Source organism: Corylus avellana, chromosome ca3 (genome assembly GCF_901000735.1).
Source record: "Corylus avellana chromosome ca3, CavTom2PMs-1.0".
Classification (NCBI taxonomy): Eukaryota; Viridiplantae; Streptophyta; class Magnoliopsida; order Fagales; family Betulaceae; genus Corylus; species Corylus avellana.
The window spans coordinates 9,688,730-9,699,391 of NC_081543.1; the positions used below are offsets into that span (position 1 = coordinate 9,688,730).

A 10,662-nucleotide genomic window follows, 5' to 3' on the forward strand; every position below is an offset into this window, starting at 1 on the left:
AAAGATGTGCCAATCCCAGCCATCGTATAATTAGTCTCTGATACCAATTGTTGTTACCGTGCACAACAATGATGAATAATATAGAATCAAAAAAAGAGAGATCAAGAGAGAGTTGAGACACAGATTTACGTGGTTCGGCAATGTGCCTCTGTCCACAGGAGAGAGTGCAGCTATATTTTTAATTTTTCTATTCAATGATTTAGGGTTACAACATAACATATTTATAGGAAAACCCTAATTATAAGTACTTTGGAAAACTCCAAAATACCCCCCACAACTTATTTGTCCCCAGGCCCACATAAACTAATTACACCAAATGGGCCAGTAATAGAATATGAGCCACTTGTTCCAACAAACACTTTAGTCTTAGATAAAAATAGAAGATCAGGACAATGAGATCTAATCAAAGCCCGAAGAGCTCAAATTGTTGGGCCTCGGGCCAACCCCCTACAATTCTATGCCAGAATTTTCATTGGGCTGGTAGGGGGAGGTTAAAACCTTCAACCCCTGCTGTCTTGAACAACTCAGAACCACTTTGCACAATATCATCTTGACCATCATCATCTTCAATAATATTACTGGAATGTCGAAAATTGATTTTTGGTTTTTTTTTGTGGGAATGGATTTGGTATAAGGATGAAACCTTTTCCTAGAAGAAGGGTTGTTTGGAGGATGGGGAGGTTTCAAGTTGGAAAAAGAAGGAGTTTGAATGGTGGACAGATATGAGGTAACGTGAAGGTGGAAGGATTGTTTGAAACAAGAGGACATGTGGAGGCAAGGAAAAGGTTAGTTGGTAAAATAGTTGAGGTATAACTAAATTCCTTAGAATCTAGCTTGGAGTTAGGAATAGCCAATAAAGAGCTAGAGGAACAAATTTCCAAGGATGAATTGACAAAGGCATGCCACGTATTTTTTGGGAAGTGAAGTTTAAGGGAATTTAACTTCTCAATGTTGGTAAGCAATAAAGAGAAGTTAATGTGGTGCAGCTGATTTTTGACAAATGAAGACTTTTCTATTAATGCAGGAGCATTAATAGCGGGGCTCAAATGGATAGGGCTGTTACTTGGGGAGCTGGGGAAATATCTCGGAGAGATCGGCTGAGTTGAGTTGAAAAAACTCGACTGAGTTGAGTAAGGAAAGGACCTGTTATGAACTGAAACTATGGCAAGAGCATTAGAAATCTGACTCCTTGGCTGAATAAGCTAAACAACCTTGCTAGTTTTAGGAGAACTAGCCTTTAACTTGTCACAATACCTCCCATGATCAGGGGGACGAGGTTCAACGATACATGCATAAGAAAGATGCCATATTCTTCCACAAGTGTAACAGTAATTAGAGAGCCTTTCATACATATATTGGATCCAGAGCGAAGCCTTTGGAGGCCTATGGTGAGTGAAGCCTGGAGTGAGGGGATTCAAAAGATTATTAACCACCCTAAACCGAAGAAAACCTTCTCTAGCAGGTTTGAGATTATCAAAAGTATCAACTTCCAACAGCTCTCCTAGACTTGCACCAATATTCCTTGCATTTTCAATCGTCATCAGCTCTAACGGAGGATTGTGAATTTGCACCAATAAGCAGCCTTGGTAAAATCCAAATCTTCAATAGCATCCTCATCAAACCACCTCTTAAGAAAAAGAGGAGACCCTTTGATGTTCCACGGAGAGTAATGCAACACTCTATTAAGCTCATCCAAATTTTCAAACGTAAAAACCATCATATTATCCCCTCTATCTTTAGAAACTAGAGACTTCAAAAATTTCTAGGCTTGCAAGAGATTATTCTTAATATTAATTTTTTAAAGAGGTTGGGACGAGAGAATCTTTCCCACAAGCATGAAAGAAGGGGACGGACTAGGGTTGACCGTGGGAATGGTCAGGGTCGGTGGAGTATCAAACCAACCAAGAGCTGCAATATGATTGATCAAATCTACCAAGTCAGGGATAGTATTCTCCATGACTAAGGTGGAGAGATGGGAAGCAAGACGAGATATAATCAAGGGGAGAAAGGAAAAGAAGAGAACCTAGAAGGAAACCAGAGGTACAGAGATACTCTACTAGAGAGAGGAAAAAAAGTTATCCTTTAAAGTGACCTCGTTATAACGCCTTTGCTTATGCTGATGCCAATGCAATTCTTCACTTTCTCCAGTTCAAAACATGGAAAATTCTTCATCATCCATTGATTCTTCATTAGAGGAGACATTTGAATCTTTCTTAACTGCTTTAAGAGCAATGGTCTTGTTTTTCTTTGAACGAGTCCAAGTGTGCTCAAAGGTCTGAAGAGAGCCAACAAGCTCTTCAACTTTCATAGTGTCAATGTCTTTGTTTTCTTCAATGGCAGTAATCTTAGGTACGAATCGCTTAGGAAGAGATCTCATGATTTTTCTAACCATTTTAATATTAGAAATTTTATTTCCCAAATTAATAATAGAGTTACGAATAACACTGAGTTTGGCATAAAAATCATCAAAGGTCTCATCCTCTTCCATCCTAATCTCTTCAAATTTGAAAATTAGCATTTGGAGTTTTGAAGATTTTACAGTTTTTGTTCTTTCATGCGTAATTTCCAAAGTATCCCATACTTCCTTAGCAATCTTACACCGAGATATTTGATTGAATTCATTGGTTGAGAGTGACATGAAGATGGAATTTATAGTTCATCCTTAGTCCATTTAGCCATAGGCTTATCTGGACGTGTCCATCCAGACTGGACGATGTTCCAAACGTCTATGGATTTGAGATAAACTTTTATACGAATCTTCCAAAAGGAATAATTTGACCCATCAAAGATGGGAAGTGAATTAGTTGCATTAGTACAAGACATTTTGATGAGAAGTCTAAGATCACATTCAGGAAATTAATCATTCACAGAGTGAACCCTCCCAGATGTCAATTGAAAATATAAAACCAGACTTCAAACAACACCTAGAAGGGAGAGTTGAATAGGTGTTATCAATATAATGCAAAATTTAAAAATATCCAATCACAAACACATTCATCAAAGATATATGAAAGCCATAAACCAATCAACACAGAGATTTTGGTAACAAGGTAAAAACATTTTGAAAAACTCTTCAAAAGTAAAACCATTCTGAGGCAGCTAAATTCGTAGAAATCAATTCACTATAAAAGAATAAAAATACAAGAAGTTCACATTTATAAAACATTTAAAGTTGACTCTCTTTTGCATTAGACAAGTGCCCCACTTGTCGACTATCTCAGTAACTTCACCAGAATCTCTTGAATGATTCTTCTACTTAATCTCATTTATCGAATGTCGGTTAGGATTCAGTTGTTGTTAATGAATAGTTGTGGTTTATAACCAATACTCTAAGAGAGAAATAACATTGATGCTCTAGGTCTAAAATACTCTCTCTCTCTCTTAGCACACTGAATTCTAGAGTAGAATCCTTAAAAATAATCGAGCTTAGAAGCCCCTTTAAATAGACTTTTCAAAACCCAGGTATAAAGAAATACAAGTTGAAACAGGATTATAGCAAATTCTAAGGCGTTGTCTAGACGAGTTGCTTACTCGTCCATACGCGCAGAAGCACAGATTTCTGGAGCGACACATTCATACGCCCTTCAGACAAGACTTTAGACAAATGTCTCGGTGGGTTTTTACAAAACCATCTCGCTCGTACGCTCTTCAGAGGCCTTTTGCAAACGAGTGTCTCAATGGGTCTTCATTGGACATCTCGTTCAGACGTATTACAACCAAGATTGTAGATGAGCTTTTGGGTAGTTTTTCATAAAATTTCTCGCCTGTATGCTCTGCAGACGGGCTTGCAGGCAAGGCAAACGAATGAGATTTATTCATTACAATAAATTCAATCCACCAACCATGATCAATAAAAAACATGTTACATTGAATATTTTGGACATCGAATTCAGCCAACATGAAAACTGACAATTTGGAAGTTTCTTATTGCCCAAAAAAAAAAAAAAAAAAAGCAAGTCGATGAAACATAAAAGCTAGACAATATTATGAACAAAATTTGTAACTATGTTTTTCTCTTTACATCCCAACATGTATTGCTATTGAGGAGCCTCAGGACCTCATAACAAGAAAGGAAAATCTGGTATGTTAGTAAAGCTTGAATTCAGGTATGTCTGCTAACAAACATGTCTTGGAAAATAGATGTTTTTTTTCATGTCTCCAATAATTTCTCAACTTCCATTAGATGTTTTTCTTCATCCTCGAAGCACATTTTCTTTGAGTGACTGATCTTTATAACTATCACTGTAATCACCACCATTGCAAAAAGAAAGATGCTGATACTCAAGACTGCACAGATGAAACCATTGTCAGTGCAAAACCATTCTCTCTCTTATTTATTTATTTATTTTTTCATAATTAAAAATGGCAGGTCATTGATATTTATACAAGCAGTACAAAAAAAAAAAAATAATGGAAATGTGTAATAAATAATTGAAGTAATTGGGCATGAGTGCCAATTGAATTAAAGAGTCATGTTTGGTTTGGGAATAGATTGCAGAAGTTTTAAAATAATTAAAAAGATAAGTCTACTAATTTGTTAAATAGTTAAAAACTGAGAATCTAGAAGACTAGTCAAACTTGATACAATATGAATATGCTGAGATAAGACTTTTTCTCTAAATGCCCAATTAATTAAAGATTGCATTAATATCCTCCTAATGTCTCCCAAATGACAAAAGATATCTTAATAAAAAAAAAAAAAAAAAAGTCTTGGGTGATTTTTTTTTTTTTTTTTTCTTATGAAATTTTTAGGGTATTTTTGTTTTATATAAAAAATTTTAAGGGTATTTTTGTCTTTTTGCATGATAAAGAGACATATTTTAGTTACATGACATTCTAGAAGGCGGTGACTAGAACTTGAAGGGAAGTTTCCTTCTTCGTTTGTATCAGTCAGTCAAAGTCTTCGTCAATTTGGCCCATTATGAAGTAGGATTAAGTCTTCGTCAATTTTGCCCATTTATGAAGTAGGATTTAAAATATATCAAACTTTACTTCAAAGAAACTTATGAGGGTTGAAAACTATGCAACTATAAACATATGCCTCATCAAAATAATATATGTGTATGTGTGAGCACATCTATGGCTATTCCAATTATGTCATTGCTTAAGACGAGTAATCTTAACAGTCACTCTATGAATAAAATAACTTTTAAAATCACTAATTAATCAAAATTCAATTATGTGTAATCAGAAGTCCAATAATAATTTTAAAGGTTGAAGTAACACGAGAATGAGATAAGAAAAACTTCTAGCATTACTTGTTTAAGACTCCTAATTTATACAAAGCCCTTAATTTTTTTATATATATATATAAAGTGTTAAGAGTCCTAAAAAAAAGAAAAGAAAATGAGAGGAGGACAATTGACATGTTAGGAGGGTTTAGAAAACAGTAAAAATAAAAAATAAAATTTAAACTAAAGCATGACCTACTTGTTTATATATATATATATATATATATATATATATTTTCTCTTATTTACTTTTATCATTTAAAATCCTTTACTTTTTATATATTACTTAATACTTACGCTCAAATGTTTTTGATTTTAGTTGGTTGTTATTATGCGTTTTGATTGCATGAATTAATTAAATGTTGGCCAGCCATGTGAATACGCAGAAGACAAACAGAATAGGTTGAAATTAGTATCGCAAATTCCTAGGTTGACTTTTCTTTTCCTATTTATGAAATTATTTATTAATTTGTCCTGTTTATAATATCAAATATGTTTTCCTATTCATCAGAAAAAAAAAAAAAAAAAAAAAACCTTAATTTCCTGCATCAGTTCATAATCCACTAATATTATTTCTTTTTAGTAAAATGAGTTTTTTTTTTTCTTTTCTTAATTATATTTTTAGTACATACTTCACAACTCACCTAGAAAAATACTAAAAACAATTACTCTGAAATGCAGTTTTGAATTGGTTTAGACATATAATGGGGTAGTTTTTATTTAATAATCAATTATGTTCCTACTAATTCCTGAAATTGTCTAATAATAAATGAATTAAAGTTCCTAAAGAATTAATTTATATAGAAATGCTTGACGTTATTAAAAAGTTTATTTTTTAACTATTTTAATCGGATTCGGTTTACATGCTGTTATTCTGTACTTTAATCAACGACCAAATCTATTTTAATCCTAGGTGGCATGATATATTTTAAAATTAATAAATTTTTAAAAAATAAGTCCTGCCATTTAGGATTAAATGGGCTAAAGATAAACTTTTTAACGAATGAAGCTAAGCATTCCTCTCAATTATATGAAGAGAAAATAAGTAAAAGACAAATGTTACCTTTATCTGGTGCCACGTCGGAATTCTCGGTTTTATCCTTCAATCGACGATCTTCGGATCCAGGAAGGTTGTCCCAAGATAATCCAAGACCAAAACTGTTGTCGGAGATGTAAGGGCTGTACTGAAAAGGAATCGCCACAGATTTCACTCGCCGGCAAGAATCCGGCAGACCCAGAGAAGTTTCCACGGTGTACACATGATGTCCGGCGCCGCTCAGGCAGGGGACCTCCGGGTAAGAATTAGAAGGCAACCTCGAGGAACAATTGAGGTATGTGTAGTTTTTGACGCCGTAGAAATAACGAAAGGGTGTGAGAGAGAGATTGAGGTTGAGAAAAACTCCGTGGACGCAGTTTTTGGGGTCGAGAAGATTGAGTCTTTTGTCGCCGTAAGAGATTGATCGGACGACCAAGTCGCCGTAAGATGGGAAGTGAATTGTTGTCATGTTTTTGTTGTTGTCGCCTAATTTGCAGACAACCTCAAAGCCTGAAGGGTGATTGGATTTGGTGGCGTCTCCTTTTACTTGGAAAGGAAACTGAATCTTGGGGCCGCCATGGCTGCACTGGTTTACAGGGCAATTGGGTTCTGCAGCTGCTCCCATGAAGGTGGAAGAGAAGAAGAGAATGAGGAAGAAGATGAAAGCATCCATCTCTTGATGCAAAAGAAGGTAACAATTTGTTACTCTTTCTTCCTATTAATATAGGTTGTATGAAAAGGTTGAAACGTGAGAGAGCTTTGAAACGTTTCGATCTGTTTAAATAAATTATTTTAAGCTGTCCCATCACTTATGACGATTATACATAAATGTTGAGGATGAGAGAAGGATAGGAGAAAGAAAACAATCATTTTCCTATTCGGATAGGTGTGTCTTCACATGTATTTGTCAAAATTATTGGAAATGAAAAATACAAAATCAGTCTATATGATTTATTTGATTTGCAATTAGTTAAAATGAATCATTACGATATGATAAAAAATAATTTAATTTCTACAGTCACAATCAAATTACATTTACTGACTTAACAGATTCTAATAGCGTAAAATATTAGAGCTAATAAAATTATGATACGTGTCTTACTTAAGTAAGCATCACACTAACAAAATCTATTAAATTAGTAGAAAGAATTTAACTATAAAAAATAAATTATTTTTTTAGCATAATTCAACAACTTCTAAGTTTGTTTTGATTTTCACAAGGAAATTAATTAGGTAAACCTCATAGCATTTGTTCCCATACGGAAATCCTTCTCATGAAACGTGTGTGGCACGGTTAGCACTTAGCACACCCAAGAGGACTACGATACGACCCAAAAGGCAAGGAAACTTCAGCTGCCTGCAAGTAATTGGATTCTTTTTTTTTTTTTTTGTTTTTTTTTTCCTTTTTGAATGGAAGGTGCACTTGACTTTGGAGAAAGAAATGGATTCATTTTGAAGTTTTAACCAATGGGATCATCGTATAGTGCTTCTTGGGGTTGAATTTTCAGTAGGAAAGCTTAATGAAAGAGGTTAGATGAGACCCCACTAGTCACCTTGTGGAAGCATACACGAAGAAGAGAGCAATGGGATTGCTACTTTTCTATAGAATTTGACAATTTTAAGCAAGACTCCAACATAAAATTAGTCATTTTGAATCAAAAAGTCTGACCCGTTTAAATACAATACGCGACAGCCTGTGAATCTATAGAAACATTAAACGAAATTAATAGATTAGAGTTAATAAATTTGACGTATTTAATTAAATATGTTAAGTTATAATTAATTTATATAGTCTTGTACTCGTACTTGTAAATCATTTTAATGTTATGGAGGCTGGCCTTTTGGTCTTCTCTGGCTTCAATACCTCATTTGCAGGGTGATGAGTCAGGTCCCTCACAAGTCTTTTGCTTCCAATTTTAATAAGTTTTTCTTGACTACCACAACCCATTATATATTATTAAGATCATGACTAGTCAAAGTTTCAAAAGTCATCTTTATTGAAGATTATATATAATTCACACGACACGACATTCACGTTGGTTGTATTATAAATAGGTTTGTCCATGAGTCAACATAACCCTATGGTTGCACGTCGGTAATCTAGTGAAGAATATTTACAATGACAAAATCAAGTACGGGTGGCTCGTCGGGAGACATTGGTCAGGAGACATTGGCGAAAGATACTCTGATGCTTAAGTCAATAAGATAATTTATGAGAAGAAAAGAAGCAAGAGAATGAGAAGAGAAGAGAAGAGAATACATACCTCGAGCTAGGATTTGTCACCTTTTTATTTTTTTTAAAACCTTTGTCCTCTAAACTCATACATTCTTAATAGGGGTGTAAGATGAGCCCAGCCGCTCGTGAATTTGGCTCGACTAAGTTAAATTCAATTTGGCGTCAATTCGAATAATAAATGAATTGTTTGTAAACACAAGAATATGTTCGAATATTAAACGAGGCATACTCATATAAATTCGGCTCGACTCGGATAAGGTTGTATAAACTCGTATAACTTCATTTTTACAAAAAAAAAAAAAAAAAAAGGTATTATTTTAATTTTGTAATAAAAACATTTAAGTAAAAGGGAATTATCTTCTTAATATGATAGATATAACTTGAATTATTGTTGTTGTGCGTTTAGTTTTAGAGATTTGTGTGTCCATGAGTGTGTTTGTGAGCATGTATTGATATATGTGTGTATGTGCGTGTTTGTTTATGTGCATAATGAATTTATATACATACATATAAAACTCGATATTAGATTATTTAATATTCAAATTAATTTATTTAATTATAACTCAAATGATATAATTTTAACATTATTTAATTAAATAATGAGTAGTATGTATTTATGAAGAGATAAACAATTATCGTATTTCCTTTATATAAGAAGTGAATAAGATAATTGAGCACTTTTGATAAGCTCAAACTTGACTCGTATTTGGAATAAAATTAAATGAGCCAAGCTTGAACATAATATCTAGCTTGGTGATAAGTTCAAGCTTGACTCGTGTTCGAAATAAAATTAAATGAGTCAAGGTTAAGCATTCAATACCCGGCTTGAATACAACCCTAATTCTTAATCATAGATGATTGGACATAAATTTCCTTCAAGGTACTCCAACCCAATCTCTAAAAGTATCATGTGTTCCTTAACATGTAAAAAATTCATTTTTCAATTTAGTGTATCCAATTTTAAAAGTTTTGCAATGTTAAATCCTAACAAAGGCCTTGAAAATTTCCAAAATATCCTTGTTTTATTTTATTTTATTTATCAAATTAAAGTAATTTTATAAACTTTCCAGAAGTATAAAAAAAGTCATTTCACTCATTTGCTGTATGATTTAACTCAAAACTCTAATGAGGGAGGTGACATTGCTAACTTTCTATAGTTTGACAATAAAATAAAAATTTTTGTTTTATTTTATTTTATTTTGGGAAAAATATAAAATAGCTCCCCAAACTATCAGTCATTTATAATTTGGCCCCCCAATGTTCAAAATATAATAAAGTAGCCCCCCAAACTACCAGTCAATTACAATTTAGCCACTCCATTAGTTAGCACCGTCAAAACGGATGAAAAATGCAAAACAATGTCGTTTTGTTGAGGTTAAGTTACTAAAATGCCATTTTTAAAAATAAAATAAAATAAAAAATATATATATATTTTGTGTTTTATTTTCCCATTTCTTTATTAATTTCTTCAGGTATGTCCCACAAAAATCATACCAGCAAATCCTCATTCACACAAATCCTCTCCAATAAATCAAACCAGCAAAAATCACACCACTAAATCCTCTTTCATACAAGCAAATCAAAACGACTATCAACTTGAGAAATTTGAGGTGGGGTTTCGGACTAGAGAAGTTTGGATCAACTGCTACATGAGAGGAGTTTGGACAAATCGCAGTTAAATTTTGCAAAAGAAGACGAAACCCCATTGTAGAAGAAACCCACCATGAAAATCACAGTATGATGGGTTCTGCATTTGGGTTTAGATATGAAAAGGAGGCGATGTGTGAACCCCCCATTTCAGAAGAGGATGAAAGTGACCTTGAAAATCACAATAGAACAAAACTCATTCATTCTCCAATTTTGTGCACTCCTTTCTCGCACCTATGCGAACTGGAAGGGTGAACCGATGAAGTCAAAGTGAGGAGCTGCTGGACGGGATTTTTTTTTTAAGCAACACAACGTTTGTGGGCTTTTTTTAAATTAATTTTTTTTTTCTTCTAAAAAAGGCATTTTAGTAACTTAACCTCAACAAAACGGCGTCGTTTTGTATTTTCCATCCATTTTGACGGTGCAAACTAACGGAGTGGCCAAATTGCAACTGACTGATAGTTTGAAGTGCTACTTTATTACATTTTAAACATTAGGGGGCCAAATTGCAA

At 33.6% G+C, this 10,662-nt stretch overlaps 1 protein-coding gene across 1 annotated transcript; it reads right to left on the bottom strand.

The window, feature by feature from the left end:
* Positions 1-3,821: 3,821 nt before the first annotated feature.
* Positions 3,822-7,059, bottom strand: LOC132174686 (putative RING-H2 finger protein ATL21A). Its single transcript, XM_059586326.1, has 2 exons — positions 6,295-7,059; positions 3,822-4,287 (listed from the first exon to the last, which is right to left on the bottom strand). The coding sequence occupies exons 1-2, from the start codon at positions 6,938-6,940 to the stop codon at positions 4,151-4,153; spliced, it is 783 nt and encodes a 260-aa protein (XP_059442309.1). The 5' UTR covers positions 6,941-7,059; the 3' UTR covers positions 3,822-4,150.
* Between the last annotated feature and the right edge of the window lie 3,603 nt (positions 7,060-10,662).